This window comes from Scyliorhinus canicula, chromosome 17 (genome assembly GCF_902713615.1).
Source record: "Scyliorhinus canicula chromosome 17, sScyCan1.1, whole genome shotgun sequence".
NCBI lineage: Eukaryota > Metazoa > Chordata > Chondrichthyes > Carcharhiniformes > Scyliorhinidae > Scyliorhinus > Scyliorhinus canicula.
The window spans coordinates 124258598-124277726 of record NC_052162.1 but is presented as its reverse complement, the minus strand read 5'-3'; the positions used below and the strand labels follow the sequence as shown (position 1 = coordinate 124277726).

At 44.7% G+C, this 19129-nt stretch overlaps 1 protein-coding gene and 1 pseudogene across 3 annotated transcripts; both read left to right on the top strand.

Annotated features, from left to right (window-relative positions):
* Positions 1-4818: 4818 nt before the first annotated feature.
* On the top strand, positions 4819-5621 carry LOC119951257 (annotated as a pseudogene).
* Positions 5521-17208, top strand: LOC119951230 (zinc finger protein 436-like). 3 transcript variants are annotated; one of them, XM_038774280.1, is made up of 2 exons: positions 5521-5633; positions 12911-14923. In XM_038774280.1, exon 2 carries the CDS (start codon positions 13257-13259, stop codon positions 14097-14099), a length of 843 nt encoding a protein of 280 aa, XP_038630208.1. In that variant the 5' UTR covers positions 5521-5633; positions 12911-13256; the 3' UTR covers positions 14100-14923. The 3 variants fall into 3 exon arrangements, 2 of the variants coding, with proteins under 2 accessions (XP_038630208.1, XP_038630209.1); XM_038774281.1 differs by lacking the exon at positions 5521-5633 and adding an exon at positions 12499-12542; XR_005457547.1 differs by lacking the exons at positions 5521-5633; positions 12911-14923 and adding exons at positions 12521-12542; positions 16930-17208.
* The last annotated feature ends 1921 nt before the right edge of the window (positions 17209-19129 follow it).

Here is a 19129-nt window from a genome sequence, read left to right as displayed (position 1 = left end):
TTTCTTTCCTAATTCTGACCTTCAATTGGTCACTTCCAGCAACTGAAGGGAAAGGAAGTGAATCCAGGGAGGGTGCAGACTCTGCAAAGCTTGGCCCAGGTCTCTCCTTCTGGCTGTCTGAAAGATAGTGACACCCTTTGCTCCCTCAGCGTGACACATTTATTTGTCTTGCTAAAAGGATGGTCTCTTTCCTAATGTTCACAATTAAAGGGCTGCTTTCCCCAGGAGATGGCTGACATTTAAGGGGACAGTAAATTCATATCGGACAAATATATGGTAGGGGGAGGAGAAAGGGGTGTGGGGTGGTGGTTCCTGGTAACCGGGAGCTTGTCTACCGGAGGATTTAAGTGGCAGTTGAAGTCACCAACCACAAAAGCTAACTCTCAAAATCCACAAAAGCCTTTGTAATGAACTCTGGGGAGTAATTTGGGGACCATAAATATTCATCATTGCAACATCTCCATGCACCGAACCTCAAATGATCACCTTTGATCTACCACCTTTGAACATGGAGGACGTTTCAACCTTAAAAGGGATAATTTTATTGATAAGGATTACCACACCCCTGCTACTTAATGAAACGGAGCCATGATGTGGAGATGCCGGCGTTGGACTGGGGTGAGCACAGTAAGAAGTCTTACAACACCAGGTTAAAGTCCAACAGGTTTGTTTCAAACACGAGCTTTCGGAGCACGGCTCCTTCTTCAGGTGAATGGAAAGGCTTGTTCCAGAAATGTTTATATAGACACAGTCAGAGATGCCCCGGAATGCGAGCACCTGCAGGCAATCAAATCATCAAAGATGCAGAGAGAGAGGTAACTCCAGGTTAAAGAGGTGTGAATTGTCCCAAACCAGTTCAGTCGGTAGGCCTCTGCAAGTCCAGGCTTGTTGGTGGGGGCCGAATGTAATGCGACATGAATCCCAGATCCCGGTTGAGTCCGCATTCATGCGTGCGGAACTTAGCTATAAGTTTTTGCTCAGCAATTTTGCGTTGTCGCGTCTCCTGAAGGCCTCCTTGTAGAATGCTGACCCGGAGATCAGAGGCTGAATGTCCTTGACTGCTGAAGTGTTCCCCAACTGGAAGGGAACAGTCCTGCCTGTTCCCTTCCAGTTGGGGAACACTTCAGCAGTCAAGGACATTCAGCCTCTGATCTCCGGGTCAGCATTCTACAAGGAGGCCTTCAGGAGACGCGACAACGCAAAATTGCTGAGCAAAAACTTATAGCTAAGTTCCGCACGCATGAATGCGGACTCAACCGGGATCTGGGATTCATGTCGCATTACATTCGGCCCCCACCAACAAGCCTGGACTTGCAGAGGCCTACCGACTGAACTGGCTTGGGACAATTCACACCTCTTTAACCTGGAGTTACCTCTCTCTCTGCATCTTTGATGATTTGATTGCCTGCAGGTGCTCGCATTCCGGGGCATCTCTGACTGTGTCTATATAAACATTTCTGGAACAAGCCTTTCCATTCACCTGAAGAAGGAGCCGTGCTCCGAAAGCTCGTGTTTGAAACAAACCTGTTGGACTTTAACCTGGTGTTGTAAGACTTCTTACTGTAATGAAACGGAGGGGAAGAAAATGGCTCCACCCAATCCAACATCAATTTAAAGTGTTCCTCATCATCCAGATGAGTTTACAACAATAAAGCTCTATCAACTTTCTCAAGAAAGGAGAGGATATATTTTCTTCTGATAGGGTGATAGATGCCCTGTACATTCCCTGAGAAAATGTGAAGATTACTGCCGCCATTAATTAGACGACAGAGAGAACAGGAACAGTTTTTCACGTCACAATCGGGCGTCCGTCATTACCCCCCTCCTACAACTCACTTTACACCAGAGGCACCAAAGTTTCCCCAAACTGCTCCTTTCACAGATAAAAGCCCCGTCTGTACCAGAGTAGGATAAAGTCAACAACACAGAAACCCTCCCATAATAACAAAACTACAAAATAATCATGACCACAATAGATCCAAGGGGACATTCCTCAGTAAGACTGAGGACCCAGAGGATTAACCCCACGGCCAGACTGTCATTACCCTCAGGATACCTTCTCCAAAATGGGGAGAAGAAAAGAAGGGCCAACAAGGAAATGGGGATCGAACGGCCCTCCCACATTTTAGACCCACCCGTGAAGACCTGCATCCACCACCACCCACCCTTCGGCAATGGTGCCTCTCAGTTCTGCCATGATAAACACACGGATAATCGAAGAAAGATGAAGGCTAATCAGCACACAGCACATTTACCATAACTGGAATAAGATAATATGAGGAGAAGAAGAAGACATTCGATCACAAAATAATAACTCCCTTCAACGGGATAAAAGACTAGGGGCTTTTCACAGTCACTTCATTGAAGCCTACTTGTGGCAATAAGGGATTATTATTACAAAAGATAACAAATTCAGACAACAACACCATGATAGGGAAAGAGTTCGGATTAGAGCCTGAGTTAGTCCGAGCTGCAAACCATCCCTCCAAATCCTTGCCCTTCATGGATTTAACAAAGGCCATGGCAGTAGTTGGATTATCGAAAGACTGGTTGGATACAATTTTCTGGATTGTGCAGCACCGTAGCATAGTGGTTAGCACTATGGCTTCAAAACGCCAGGGTCCCAGGTTTGAATCCTGGCTTGGGTCACTGTCTGTGTGGAGTCTGCACGTTCTCCCCATGTTTGCGTGGGTTTCCTCCGAGTGCTCCGGCTTTCCTCCCACAAGTCCCGAAAGACGTACTATTAGGTAATTTGGACATTCTGAATTCTCCCTCTGTGACCCAAACAGGCGCCAGAATGTGATGATAAGGGGCTTTAAACAATAACTTAATTGCAGTGTTAATGTGTAAGCCTACTTGTGACAATAAAAGATTATTATTATCAAAGCATGACTGGCAGCCTTTAGTTCTCTTCCAACTTCAACAAAGTCTCGATGCTTCATTTGCATGGCTGCCGAAAAGTCCTGAATAAAGACAATTCTCACTCCCTCATGGAGCCAGGTCTCACCTCCCTAACCCGTCTTCAGGATCTTCTGGCGATCGTTCAAGTTGTGGAAGTGAATGATTACAATGAATGATTATAGGAGAATGATGCCAGAATCTGCGGGGAAATAGCTACGCCCGCATCCGCTTCACATAATCCGCTCCCAGACAGATTTCTGATTGACGAAGGAGTCGAGGGTTCTGGGAACAGGCAAGAGAATGGAGAGAAAGCTCTCTCTTGGGCAGCACGGTAGCATGGTGGTTAGCATAAATGCTTCACATCTCCAGGGTCCCAGGTTCGATTCCCGGCTGGGTCACTGTCTGTGCGGAGTCTGCACGTCCTCCCCGTGTGTGCGTGGGTTTCCTCCCGGGTGCTCCGGTTTCCTCCCACAGTCCAAAGATGTGCGGGTTAGGTGGATTGGCCATGCTAAATTGCCTGTAGTGTCCTTACAAAAGTAAGGTTAGGGGGGGGGGGGGGTTGTTGGGTTATGGGTATAGGGTGGATACGTGGGTTTGAGTAGGGTGATCATTGCTCGGCACAACATCGAGGGCCGAAGGGCCTGTTCTGTGCTGTACTGTTCTATGTTCTATAAAGCTGAGATGAGGAGGCATTTCTTCACTCGAGGATGTGTTGAAGCTTTGGAATTCTTTACCCCAGAGGTTGTGGGAGCCTCAGTCACCAAGTATTTTCAAGACAGGTTTTGGTTTTCTCTTTTTTAAAATGTAGAGTACCCAATTCTTTTGTTTTTCCAAATGAGGGGCAATTTAGCGTGGCCAATCCACCTACGCTGCACATCTTTGGGTTGTGAGGGTGAGACCCACGCATTCATGGGGAGAATATGCAAACTCCACATGGACAGTGACCCGGAGCAGGGATCAAACCCGGATCCTCAGTGCCTTGAGGCAGCAGTGCTAACCGCTGTGCCACCATGCCGCCCATTTGAAGACAAAGATTGATAGGTTTCTACATATTGAGGATATCAAGGGACATGGGCGATAGTGTGGGGAAATGGTGCTGAGGTAGGTCGGCCAATGATCCCATTGAATATTTAGTTGAGTATTCTCAATGGGCTGAATGGATCTGTCAATCAGCCTGAATCAGCACCTTCAAGATAATTGGGAGGGTAAATATTAGATACAGCAGAGAGTGGATAGAATAGAGAGAGGGTGTGGGATGGATGGAGATTGACAGCTTGTGGTGAATGAGAGAGGAAAGAATGTTCCATAGAAGCTTGAATTGGCTGTTCCTGATTTCTGTCCTGTACTGACAGTGATCATGTTTGTACATTCCTTTTACAGGATATTAGAAGAGGAGGAATTACAGACAGAAATCTCAAACGTCACGTCTCGATCTGACAGTCACTCAATTCCTTGGGATCTGAATATCACGATTCTTTGAATCTCTCAGTAGAAATATTTGTTTGTTCTGTCTATTTCAGAATATTTGAAGCATCCGTGTGACTGGAAAAGCACTGAGACACACACACCCGAGTGAGAGTGTTCCAGAGCACTGACTGTGGAAAGGGCTTTAACCAGTTACACAGCTTGAAAAAACATCGCACCATTCACAGCGGGGAGAGACCGTACACGTGTTCTGTGTGTGGACGAGGCTTCAACGGATTGTCTGACCTGGAGAGATACAGGGAGACACAAAACATGGAGAAACCGTGGAAATGTTGGGACTGTGGGAAGGGATACAGATTCCCATCTACGCTGGAAATTCATCGACGCGTTCATACTGGGGAGAGGCCATTCACCTGCTCTCAGTGTGAGAAGGGATTCACTGAATTATCCAGCCTGCAGATACACCAGCGAGTTCACAATGGGGAGAGGCCGTTTACCTGCTCTCAGTGTGGGAAGGGATTCATTCAATTATGACACCTGCAGAGACACCAGCGAGTTCACACTGGGGAGAGGCCGTTTACCTGTTCTCAGTGTGGGAAGGGATTCACTGAATTATTTAGCCTGAAGTCGCATCAGCGAATTCACAGTGGAGAGAGGCCATTCACCTGCCCTCAGTGTGGGAAAGGATTCATTCAGTTGTCCAGCCTTAAGTCACATCAGCGAGTTCACACTGGAGAGAGACCATTTACCTGTTCTCAATGTGGAAAGGGATTCACTCAGTTATCCAGCCTGAAGTTACACCAGAGAATTCACACTGGGGAGAAACCGTTCACTTGCTCTCAGTGTGAGAAGGGATTCACTCATTTATCCTATTTGCAGGCACATCAGCGAGTTCACACTGGGGAGAGGCCATTCACCTGCTCTCAGTGTAGGATGGGATTCAGTCATTTATCAAACCTGCAGACACATCAACGAATTCACACTGGGGAGAAACCGTTCTCCTGCTCTCAGTGTGGGAAAGGATTTAGACATTCATCCACCCTACAGAGACATCAGCAGATTCACACTGGGGAGAGGCCGTTCACCTGCTCTCAGTGTGAGAAGGGATTCAGACATTCATCCACCCTGCAGGCACACCAGCGAGTTCACACTGGGGAAAGGCCATTTACCTGCTCTGAGTGTGGGAAGGGATACACTCGGTTAGGCAACCTGAGGACACACCAGCGAGTTCACACCAGGGAGAGGCCATACGCCACCTCTGAGTAGCGGAATACATTCAGTGATTTATCCCACCTGCACAGATACCGGTGAGTTCATAATGGGGAGAGGCTGTTCACCTGCTCTCAATGTGGGAAGGGATATTGTGATTCATCGTACTTGCTGAGACACTAACAAGTTCACAGGTGATTACAGTGATGGATTTTGCTGTTCTTGTTTCTGCTTCAATTACACCCAGGACAGCATTTTGGTCATTCTGACAGTTGATCAATGGGGATGATCAGTATTTTTTTCTGCTGGACAGGCCGGTCTCATGACTTTGCCTCCAATGGGTAGATGCTCTTTGAGCCTTGTTGTGATTACCTGGTTTCAAATTTCACAAGGATCACAGAGTGAAAGGGTGTTTGGAAGTTAAAAGATATTTCGTTCCTATTTCTGTTTGGAAATCCGAAAGCGTGCCACGTTGTCATGAAGATGAGCTGTGGTGGTTATACAGTTCTTTTGTTTAATTTATCTGGGTGTCAGGAACTGTCAAAGAATGAGGGGCAAGTTGTCTGTGGCAGATAGGTAACTTATATTTGCAAAAGACAGGCAATCGCTAACCTTTAAGGAATTATTACATATCGACATCAAATATAGATTCCTGTAACAAACGAAAATCCAACAGGAAAAGTGATGTAACCGTTGCTAACAAGAAAAGTTAAAGATTCCATTAGATCAAAGGAAGAGGCTCATAAAGTGGCCAAAGTAGTAGTAACGCTGAGGATTGGTAACTTGTTTTAGATTCAGCAAAGGAGGACCACACTCCTGATGTGGCCTCACCAATGTCCTGTATAACTGAAGCATAACCTCCCTACTTTTGTGTTCAATTCCCCTCACAATAAACAATAACATTCTATTAGCTTTCCTAATTACTTGCTGTACCTGTATACTCGCCTTTTGTGATTCATGCACAAGGACACCCAGATCCCTCTGAATCTCAGAGCTCTGCAATCTCTCACCATTTAGATGATAAGCTTTTTTATTCTTATGGCCAACATGAACAATTACACATTTTCCCACATTATTCTCCATGTGGCAGATCTTTTCCGCACTACTTAACCTATCTATGTCCCTTTGTAACCTCCTTATATCCTCTTCACAATTTACTTTCCTGCCTATCTTTGTATCATTGGAACATAGGAGCAGGAGTTGGCCATTCAGCCCATCAAGTCTGCTCCACCATTCAATACGATCATGGCTGATCATCCACTTCAATGCCTTTTTCCCCACACTATCCCCATATCCCTTTGTGTTATTGGGATTTAGAAATCTGTCAGTCTCTGCTTTAAACACACTCAATGACAGCTCCCACAGCCCTCCGGGATAGAGAATTCCTAAGATACGGAACATGTAGACCTCTGTAGATCAAACCATTGCCCGTTCTGTCCCCATATCCCTGTTGGTTTATTTCCCTCAAGTGTCCATCCAATTTCCCTTTGCAGCCATTCCATCATATCTGCTACCCCCCCCCCCTCCCCCTTCATAGGAAGTGGGATCCAGGTATTCCCGACTTTCTTCAAACTCAAACGTGGCTCAGAGAGCACAGAGGGAGACCATTCCACCCATCGTTCCTATGCTCGCTCTTTTCCGACAGAAACTGTCCAGTTCCCTTTTGAAAGTTACAGTAGAATTTACTTCCTGCACCTTTGTCAGGCAGTGAATCCCAAATCACAACAAATCATTCTGTTTAAATCAAATACTTTCACGAAATATTGTTTGAATGTTCACAATGTATTTGACATGGAGTGAAAGACATGGTTGTTATACAAAATTAAGACTCAGTCTTTATTAATGATTTTCGCGTGTGTGCTTAGTGTGATATATCCAAGTTTAGGGACTATTTCTAAAAATAAATTACATTTCCATAGCACCTTTCATGACCACAGGATCTCCTAAAGCTTTTTACAGGCAATGAAGTACTCTTGAACAGTCGTCAATTTTGTCATGTTGGACACTGTAGATATGCCTTAGTAGGTAATTCCTCAGGTGGCACAGTTGTTAACACTACTGCCTCCCAGCGCCAAGGACCTGGGTTTATTTCGACCTTGGGTGACTGACGGTGTGGACTTTGTTCTCTGCATATCTGTGTGGGTTTCCTCCGGGTGATCCGGTTTCCTCCCACAATCCAAAGATGCGTAGATTAAGTTGATTGGCTATACTAAATTGCCTCTTATTGTCCAAAATGTTTGGTGGTGTTACAGGGAAAGGGTGCAGGTGTGGGCCCAGGTAGGTTGCCTTTTCAGAGGCTCGGTGCAGACTTGATTGGCCGAATGGCCTCCTCCTGCACTGTAGGGATGCTATGATAATATTTGCTTTTAAATCAATCACTTGTCCGTCTTCACTGTTATAACCAACAAGATCAAGGAAGCCATGTTCAACTCTAAGATGTGACTGGACCTTTATTCTAAAAATTAATACTGTATAAACCAAAATGTTTCCAGAAACTGCTGAAATAGCGGAGATTTTGTAAAACTGCAGGGCATCATTTACTGCCAAAGTCTGGTCCAAGTCTAAGACTCATTGTTCAATCCAATCAAAGTTAGTAAGAAACAAAGAGATTATCTTCCACAAGACTGTCTCTTTGAACCTGTGTATCTTGTATTAACCAAATATATTAATAAAAAATTTACTGTATTAGCGACCTGTCAATAATAGATGACTGAAAAGTAATGAACCTTAATTGAGTTACAGTTAATGAATCAATAATGCATTGGGTATAGTAAAAGACTGAATTGCATTTGCTATAAAAATGTAAACACTTATTTGCTGTGTAAAGAAAGTGCAATGAGGATAAATGTACTGGCCTTCAAGCTCTGATTAGCCTCAACATTTGAAACTGTATGAATAAGGGATTGTATAGAATCGTATAATAATCTTAATAATAATCTTTACTGTCACAAAGAGGCATACATTAACACTGCAATTAAGTTACTGTGAATGCCCCTAGTTTCCACACTCCGGCGCCTGTTCAGATACACAGACGGAGAATTCAGAATGCCCAATTCACCTCACAGCATATCTTTCGGGACTTGTGGGAGGAAACCGGAACACCTGGAGGAAACCCACATAGACATGGGGAGAACGTGCGGACTCCACACAGGCAGTGACCCAAGCCAGGAATCAAACCTGGCACCCTGGAGCTGTGAAGCAACAGTGCTACCCACTGTGTTACCATGCTGCCCATAAAGGGATAGTGTGAAACAGTTCTATTGTATTCCTGTCTGGGATAATGAGAGAAGGAGGTGAGAGTAATTGGGGATCTAATTAAATTAATCCAGTGACCAAATTGACCAATTGTCATGTTACAACAGACCCAACTCTGACATGAGGTAATGGTCACTTTGGGGATAAAAGTAGAGTTTCCGAAGGTCTTCCTTGCTGGCCAAGTACTGAAGATTCCCGAGGCCGAGTTCCCAGGAAATTACTGTCAAAGAAGGAGCCAGACTCCCGAGGCTGAATTCCACAAGAATTACTGTCAAAGGAGCCAGAGAGGGTTACGCTTCTACAGATTGATCACCCACATGAAGTTGTAAATGTCAATGTCTTAAAGTTGGTTCAGTAAACCATTTTCATTCAATAAACTTCTTTTTAAATTTACTATCCAGAGAATTCTGATTTTGTCTTAATTGGTTAAAGTCTTGTCTGAAGCAAAGATAATTTATTAAATGGTAAGTTGGGGGTGGCTGAAATCAATTAAATTCCAGATAACAAGATCAGATAACAGAAATCTTCAGATTTAAAACTTGCATTTGTATTGCGCCTTTCACAACCACAGGACATCCCAAAGTGCTTTACAGTCAATGAAATACTTTTGAAGTGTAGTCACTGTTGTAATTTAGGAAACGCAGCAGCCAATTTACAGACAGCAAGATCTCACACACAGCAATGTGATAATGAGCAGATGATCTGTTTTTACTCTTGTTGATTGAGGAATAAATATTGACCAGGACACCAAGGATAACTCCCCTGCTCTTCTTCAAAATAGTGGCTGTGGGAACTTTTACACCCACCTGAGAGGGGCAGACAGGGCCTCAGTTTAACATCTTATTTGAAAGAAGGCTGTTCTGACAGTGCAGCACTCCCTCAGTGCTGGGTCAAGGAATGTTGGATGTGATTTTTGTCCTCAGGTCCCTGGATTGGGATTTGAATCCACAACCTTCTGACCGAGAGATGAGAGAGCTGCCCACTGACCACGGCTGACACTATCAACAATGCAAAGTTCGAAAGGGAAAGTTAACCTTTAAAACTCCCACACTTTGCCTCCAGTGCCTAAATCTAATAATAAAAACTCCAGTATAAATAACATGGATTTAACTGACTAATGTTTGGAGCCACAAGTTTTGACTCCCCGTTTGAGTCTCGGGGACCTTTCTGTCTCTGTTGCTCATGTCAATGACAGGCAGGAGACGGAGCTGAGGCTGAATTTAGCTGAGAATAACGGGGCCTGTGCCCCAGTTGGGAAACTGCCGTGGGCATCGCACTAATAGACAGGAAAGTGCTGGAGGACTGACTGGGAAATCTGTCCCTTTTAACCTGCACAAAAGCAGGAGGCTCAGATTCACAGGCTGCAGGAGGAGACCATTTGTCCCATCGTGCCCCTGCTATCTCTTTGGAAGGACTCACTGATTCATCCAACTGCTCTGCTCTTGCCCCACAGCCCTGCAAATTCTTCCATTTCAAGTGTTTATCCTTTGGAAATATACTATTGAATCTGCTTGCAGGCAGATCAGAACAACTCACTGTGTCAAAAAATAAAATAAAATCTCATCTCCCCCTCTGGCTCCTGTGCCAATACCTCAGAGGGACTCACTTTCTGTTAAATAGCCTGTCAACCCCTCTCACCCACTTTCCCTGAAGTGCATCAATCTAATCATGAAAAGTCCAAAAAAATCAAATATTTTTCCTGATACAAGTTTATTAATGAAACAGAACATGGTTTAAAAAAAGCAAAAAATGCCTTGAGGATCAAAGACAATCAGAGTAAAAGGATGTTCACAATGTTCTGGACCCAAACGATTTTTCTTTGGCTCCTCTGTACCCTGTTCCTCCCCACTTTGGGTGTAGGGCACATTCAGCCTGTTTGGGGATCGATGAGTATGGAAGCTCTACGTGTTTAGGTTTGGTGATGTCAGTATATTGTAGTCACTAAAAAGAGAAGTGATTATATTTAGAACAGTTGGAGTCAGCCACTTTATCAGTATCAGTTAGCTATCACTTCATTAACACGTTGGTGTAATTAATAAATTGTCCTGTACGTAAGCTCGGTGATGAAATGTCTTCAGTGGTATGTCTCTTTATGTGTCAAATATTGTAATGTAGCTTTAAGAATAAATAGAACCTGGTGTTAAGGTCAGGAAGGGGTCAGAGTACCAGCTATTCCAGGACACCCTGTTTGATACAAGTTTTAGTTCATCGTTCGAAGAGGCTCCAAGCTGATTGGGTCAATTTGTTGTGGGGAAGCTGGTAACATTTTTCCCATTGGTCAAGAGTCAGAAATATTTGATGAAGAAGTTGTTTGTTTTGATCAACAGCTGCACAGATTCGGGTTCAATGTCACAATGTCACCTTCAAAAACGTCCATTCAGTAAATCGAGTCCATGCTGACTCTGTAGAACAATCCAGTCAGTCCCATTCCCCCGCAATGTCCCTGTTCCCCTGCAAGCTTGTTTCCTTCCAGTGCCCATCAATTTCATTTTGAAATTGGTCGTTATCTCCAATTCCTCCACCCTTGTGGACAGTGAGTTCCAGGTCATTACCACTCACTGTGTAAAAATGTTCTCCCTCACATCCCCCTGAAACACTTACCCAAAACCTAAAATCTGTATCCCCCCTCATCCTTGTTCCATCAGTGAATAGGAACAGCTTTTCTTTATCCACCTGACCTAACTCTATCATAACCTTGTCCATCTCTATCAAATCTCCCCATATCCCCCTCTGTTCCAAGGTGAACAACCCCAGCCTGACATCGACAATAAAGAATAAACAAACAGATTATGTTAATACCTGGGATCAGAGGGGAATGTTTGATTGTCTTGGACAGAAAGGAATTAGAATAACTCACCTTGGGTGTAGTTAACTGGAATGTATGAATCTGGTGTCCACCTATATTCCAGTGAGATTCAGGGAAGTGTAGATGAGATGAATAAGTTGCCTTTTTCTTGGTAATATTTTGATCAGTTACCTCTAAAACCTTAAAAGGAAAACCATGGGTGGGAATCTCTGTCCCGCTGCACCAGTTTTATGGTGCGGCGCCCTCGCCGGCAGCAGGATTCTCTGTCTGGGTGACTGGGTTATGGGGATAGGGTGGAGGTGTTAACCTTGGGTAGGGTGCTCTTTCCAGGAGCCGGTGCAGACTCGATGGGCCGAATGGCCTCCTTCTGCACTGTAAATTCTATGATATCACATGTATCACCTTAAAAAAAAACTATAAATCTCTGTCCCTCACACACTCCCTCCTCCCTATTGATTTTAACATTCCTCCCCCTGCTTTTCCCACAGTTCTCCTCCCCTGAAGGGGCTGATTCTCGGGTTCAGTTTCACACTCACCTATTGCCCTCCCCAATATATCACCTGAAGTTAAAAAACTATTTTGCCAGTGACTATGTGTCAGGTGGAGTCAAGTGCGCCCCCACCCCACTTTTCATCCCACTCATCAGGAGTTTGGAGACTGGGCTCCAGATAAGTAATGGCGGCTGGGGCGCCCAGAACGCGTCGCGGTGGGGAAACCGCTCTATCCGCCGCACGGGCGGGTGGCCCGGGACTGCGCATGTCCATGGAGAGGGGATACTGCGCATGTGCGTGACAAAGCCCACCCCCTGACCTTCCTGCTGGTGTGATGACCAATGGGAAAACCTGCAAGACCGGAAGGATTTTGGCCCTCCAATCAGAGCGCGGACTTTGTGTGAATGAAGAAGGACCTTCACACAAACTAAAACGTCCTCCTGTCTCCAACATCTGTGAGTAAAACATCATCCTCACCTTCAATTGGTCACTTGCAGCAACTGAAGAGAACAGAAGTCTACATATTAAACACATTTTTGGTCCAGTAAAATAGACGTATATTTGTCTGGCAGCTGCATGAAGGTTTTCAGGTCTCTGTCCAGGACAGGAAGCAGGGAGCATGGATGTCAATCAGCACCTTCAGGAGAGGTGGGCGGGTGAATATTAGGTACAGCAGAGTGAGAATGGAGGAAGAGTGTGTGGGATGGAGATTTAGTGTTTTGGGGAATGAGAGAGCAAAGAATATTCCATGGAAACTAGAATGGTCTGTTCTGAATTTCTATTCGCAATTGATAGTGATAGCTTTTGTAAACTTATTTTACAGGATATCAGAAGAGGAGGATTTGCAGACAGAAATCTCAAATGAATCGTCACTTTAAGAGTCTCTCAATTCATCGGGGCCTGTATATCATCGGCCTTTGAATCTAGAAGGAGAAATGTTTCTCTATCTTGTCTGCTTCAAAAGATTTTAAAAATCAGTGTGACTGGAAAAGCACCAAGACACACACATACCAGAATCAGAGTGTTCCAGTGCATAGACTGTGGAAAGAGCTTTAACCGGTTACGCAGACTGAAACCACGTTACTTTTTTTTCAAGCGGGGAGAGAATGTACCAGTATTCTGTGTGCACATAATCGTCAAACTTGGAGAAACACAAGAACACCCGCACCATGGAAAAACCATGGAAATGTAGGGATTGTGGAAAGGGATTCACAGCGCTGTACGAGCTGGAAAGGCACAGACTCAGTCACACTGGAGAGAGGCCATTCATCTGTTGTGAGTGTGGGAATGGATTCACTCGGTTAGCCCACCTGCAGACACTTCAAAAAGTACACACCAGGGAGAGGCCATTCACCTGCTCTGAGTGTGGGATGGGATTCACTCAGTTATCTCACCTGCTGCAACACCATGTAACTCACACCAATGAGAGACCCTTTAAATGCTCTGACTGTGGGAGTAGTTTCAAAAGCTCTCGTGTACTGATGATCCACCAGTGTATTCACACTGAGGAGAGACCGTTCAGCTGCTCTCACTGCACAAAGAGGTTCAGAACATCATCCGACTTGATGAGACACCAGCGAGTTCACACTCGGGAAAGACCGTTCACCTGCTCTGAGTGTGGGAAGGGATTCACTCGGTTATCCCACTTGCTGCAACACAATGTCACTCACACCAAGGAGAGACCCTTTAAATGCTCTGACTGTGGGAGTGGTTTCAAAAGTTCTCAGGCTCTGATGATCCACCAACGCATTCACACTGACGAGAGACCGTTCGGCTGCTCTCACTGCACAAAGAGGTTTAGAACGCCATCCACATTGCAGAGACACAAGCGAGTTCACACCGGGGAGAGGCTGTTCACCTGTCCTGACTGTGGGAAGAGATTCAGTGATTCATCTACCCTGTTAATACACCAGCGAGTCCATACTGGAAAGATGCCATTCACCTGCTCTGAGTGTGGGAAAGGGTTCACTCAGTCATGCAACCTGCTGAGACACCAACAAATTCACAAGTGATGACGGGGGTTAAATTCTGCTGTTAATCACATCCAGGACTGAACCGTGTTGATTCTGGCACTTGATGCAGTGGGAGGGTCGGAGGGTTTCTTTCTGCTGGACTGGCCGGTCTCACGACTTTGCTTCCAGTGGGCTGATGCTCTTGGAGCCTGAGAGAGCACATTTCCACTGAAATGATCCACAAAAGTTGATGAAGGACTTTTATTTTATCCTGAATAGCAAATAATGTTTTTCCTACCACTACAAGCAGATCTAAAATAAACACATTTGCTCTGTACCATTGAGTCTACAGCACAGGGCCAGGCCATTTGGCTCAATTGGTGTCTGTCAGTATTTATGCTCCACATGAGCCTCCATCCACCCCTCTTCATCTCACCCATCAGCATCTCCTTCTGTTCCTTTCTCCCTCATGTATGTATCTAGCTTCCCCTTCAATGTATTCATGCTGTTCACCTCAACCACTCACTGTGGGAGTGAGTTCCACATTCTCACCACTCGCTGGATAAAGAGGTATTTCATGAAATCCCTATTGGATTATTGAACCCCCTCATCATCTTAAAGACTCCCATCAGGTCACCGTTCAGTCTTAACATAGAACATAGAACATAGAACATAGAACAGTACAGCACAGAACAGGCCCTTCGGCCCTCGATGTTGTGCCGAGCAATGATCACCCTCTCTTTTTTTTTCGAGAAAAGCAGCCCCAACCTTTCCTGAGAGTGAAATGCTCTCAGTTCTGGTATTATTCTTGTGAATCTTTGTTACACCTTCTCCAGTGCCTCTATTTCATTTTTCTAAATGGAGATGACAAATGTTGACAGTGCTCCCAGTGTAGTCTAACCCTGGCTCTAAACACATTGAATATAACCTCCCTGCTCTTCAATTCTATCCCTCCAGAATGGAACCCTATATATGGGCCCCACACTTAGGAAAGATGTGAAGTTCTTCGAGAGGGTGCAGAGGAGATTTACGAGAATGGCACCAGGGATGAGGGATTTCAGTGAGTTGGAGAGACTGCAGCAGCTGAAATTTCGATCAGAGCCATGAGGGCACAGAAGGAGGCTATTCAGCCCATAAATTACATGTTGGCTCTGGAGCAAACCAAATCCCAGTGCCCCATTCTATCCCTGTAGCTCTGCAATTTATTTCCCTCAAATGTCAATTCAATTTCCATTTGAAATCATCCATTGTCTTCATTTCCACCCCCCACACAGGCAGCGAGTTCCAGGTCATTACCATTCGCTGCATCAAAATATTCTCCCTGACAGACCCTCCCCCCACATCTCTAACCCTAAACCTGAAATCTGTGTCCCCTCGTCCTTGTCCCATCAGCGAATGGGAACAGCTTTTCTTTATCCATCTTACCTAAACCTGTCATAATCTTGTCCACCTCTCTCAAATCTCCCCTCGACCTCCTTTGCTCCAAGGTGAACAATCCCAGCCTGACCTGAACAAACAAACAGAATATGTTAATGTCTGCGATCAGACGGGAATGTTTAATTTCTGTTTGAAAAATACTGGGAATTTTGTCCTGGACAATAAATGATTAGAATGTTTACCTTGCGTTGAATGGAATATATCAATCTGGAATCTACCTATGTTCTAGTGAAAGTCTGGAATGTGCAGATGGATGAATAAATTGATCACTATCTTTTGGAAATGTTGGCATGATCTTAAAAAAATTTAGAGGACCCAATTATTTTTTTCCAATAAAAGGACAATTTAGCGTGACCAATTTACCTACCCTGCACATCTTTTGGGTTGTCGGGGTGAGACCCACATAGACACGGGGGAATTTGCAAACTCCTCACAGACAGTGACCTGTGGCCGGGATCGAATCCGGGTCTTCGGCACCATGAGGTAGCAGTGCTAACCACTGTCCCACCCAGGCATATTTACATCTTGGCCCATGAACTTTGTTTTAAAGAATTCCACATTTGAAAGCCCGGCCACGAAATGAAATATCAGCACCATAACAGGGCAAATCAGAAAGACAGACACTCACTTTGATCTTTTCATCAGAGCATCTGAGAGTTAAGAATATGTGACATGATTTTGGGATCCCGGTGTGGGTGTGCAGTTGTGATTTGTTTCATGTGAAAAATAACAAGCCTAAATTCATGGTGAAATGGACTGAAGACTGGGTCCCAAACACACACAGCTACTGGAGACACAGCAGGAGATGAAATGGTTAATCTGGCCAGGGGATTGAGACACCATTGTGACATCATCAAGACACTGACACACACTCCAGAGAGAAACTGACTTTAAAACAATCCGGATAGAATTAAACACACTGGACATGGGCAAAGTGGGAGTGAAATTAAAGTGATAATGGGACAAGGAAGGGCTTGGGAGAAATAATACTGAGTAAGAACTGTCCACAAAGAGAGAGCTGGAGAATCTTTTACATCCATGTTTGATCTGTTGATTGAAACATCTGATTGTTGATTGAAGTAACCTGGAACTCATGGAGCTCCTTCAGAAGAAGAAAAGATCAAATTGATGTTACCCCGGGCAGAGCCAGAACTGAATGGAAAAATAACAGAGTGAAATTGAGTGAGGGGTCGGAGAGAGTTCTCCTCCCCCTCAAGGTATGGAGTGCAAGAATCCTGGGGGACTCCCTGCTTTGGGTTTTCTTGCTAATTAGTGAACATTAAATTAAATTAAATTCTATGACTGGCTGTGGATTTATTTTGAATTTGATTGTTACACTTCTCCTGTTTTTATTCCTGTTGTGATTACGCTCTGGGTAAGGATGGTTGACAGGTGACAGGATGGGAAATTGTGGCTTGGGTCTTCACTGACCAAATGTTTATTGATCCGAAAGGTGTAAAAGGGACCAAACTCCAGCAGAAATCGAGCAGAGCTGAGAACAGACGACTTGCTGAGTGGGAACAGGGAGATAAACAGCTCCCAGAAGACAGAGAAAACAAGAGTGTCTGGAATCCTAGACAACACCTGGGTGTCAAGGCCACCATGTTTTCACTGCTTGGCATGGGAATGCTGACTCCCTGTACCGGGGGGCGGAGCGTGGGGAAATCAATTGTTTGAGAGTTTGATGTGGCTTGGGCGGGTACAGATGGTTCAATGACAGGCTTTGTAATTGGTCCATTTGTAAGGAATCTTTTTGAAATCCTTGTCTGAGCCATGTCTCCCTTTCTATTACTGTCTTGCTGGATGCTGTACCATTGCAGATTCTGGGTTTGAACTACAGACTTTGGAAACCCCCAGCTGCAAGCTGTTAGTTGAACAGGCCAAAGGGATTTCCCTCTGTGCTGTATGGTAGGGTCTGTGATGTCATTTTGATGGACTTGGCTAGCAGTCAATCAGCTCTTCTAAAATTCCGAGATTTACCCCATTCTTCATTCTGATTGGTGGAAAGGGAAGGCTAGGAGAAGAAGCAATCTCCATTTTACTTCACTTTACACCTAAAAGGCAGCACACAGCAAGTCTGGACTCTCTCTATTATCTCTCTGCCTGGTGATTTAAAATGCTTCCAGCCAGCCTGTGAAAGTTCCACTGGAAGCTAAAGCAGATTCTCTCTCAGCTGAGGACTTGTGACCAAATACCTTCCTCTTTCTGCACAACCTGGGAGCTGTTCGCAAGTTGTCATCTCTGTTCTGATTAGGCAACTGTGAGGCCAGAGCTCTGAGTTTTCTCTCATCTGTTGGACTCCTCCTGAGGGTTCTGGATAAAGAGAGGGGCCATTGAAAATCCATTTAAAACTCTCATGTTGAGAACTTCAGTGAGGCTGGTTGTCCGTCTGGTGGTCCATCAATGACCCTGACTCCACCACTCCCTGGGGAAGAGAGATTCACAGACCCATAGACCTCAGGGGAAAGAAATATCCTCATCAGCGTCTTCAATGGGAAACCCCTTTTAAATGTAGTTCTAGTCTCTGCCACAAGGGAAACATCCTCTCCGCATTCTCTGTGTCAGTTCCACTCAGGATTTCATGTGTTTCAATGAGTTCCTCTCTCATTCTTCTAAACTGCAATGGATACAGTCCTAACCTGTCAAACCTTTCCTCAGAGGATAACCTCCTAATTTCAGGAATCCAGAGTGTCAACCTCTTCTGAACTGTTTCTCATGCAATGATCTCTTTTCTGAAATAAGGAGACCCAATCTGTACACAGTGCTCTAAATATGGTCTCACCAAGGCCCTGTACAACTGCAGCAAAACATCCCTCCGTTTATATTCCAGCCCCTTTGCAACAAATCACAATATTCCATTTGCCTTCCTAATCACTTGCTGTACCTGCAAACTAACTTATTGTGGTTCCTGTACCAGGATATCCAGATGCCTCTGTACCTCAGAGTTCTGCAATCTCCATTTAAATGTTCTGTTTTATTTAACCCTTTCTGCCAAAGTGGACATGTTCACATTTTCCCAAGTAATGGTCCGTCTGTCAATTTGTTCCCACTCACGTAACCTATCTGTTGTCTATGATTATTATTTGTCATTTGCAGACTCCCTAAATTCACTTCACAAATTACTTTCCTACCTGTCTTTGTGCCATCATCAAATTTAGCCGCCATACATTCAATCCCATCACCCAACTCATTTATATAGATTGTAAAATAGTTGAGGGCCCAGCACTGATCCTTGTGACATTCCACTTGTCACGTCTTACCAACCCAAACATAACCCACTTATGCCCCCTCTCTGTTTCTTGTTAGCTAACCAACCTTCCATCCATGCTGATATGTTGCTCCTTCCTCCCCACCCCACCACCCTGATTTCTTATTATGTGTAATAACCTTGGATGTGACACCCTGGGAATACCTTCTGGAAACCTAGAGAAACCACATCTCCAGGTTCTCCTTTATTGACATCCCTTGTTACTTCCTGAAAAAGACTCAATAAATTAGTCAATCCCAATTGACTCTCTGAACCATATTTTCAAACATTGTGTCAAAAGAAAACTAAAATCTCCTCTCCCCCTCTGGCTCCTTTACAATTAGCTTAAGAACCATAGAATTTACAGTGCAGAAGGAGGCCATTTGGCCCATCGAGTCTGCACCGG

Excerpts from the sequence above, each read along its gene's own strand:
- LOC119951230 (XM_038774280.1), top strand. The coding sequence starts at position 13,257 with ATGGAAAAACCATGGAAATGTAGGGATTGTGGAAAGGGATTCACAGCG.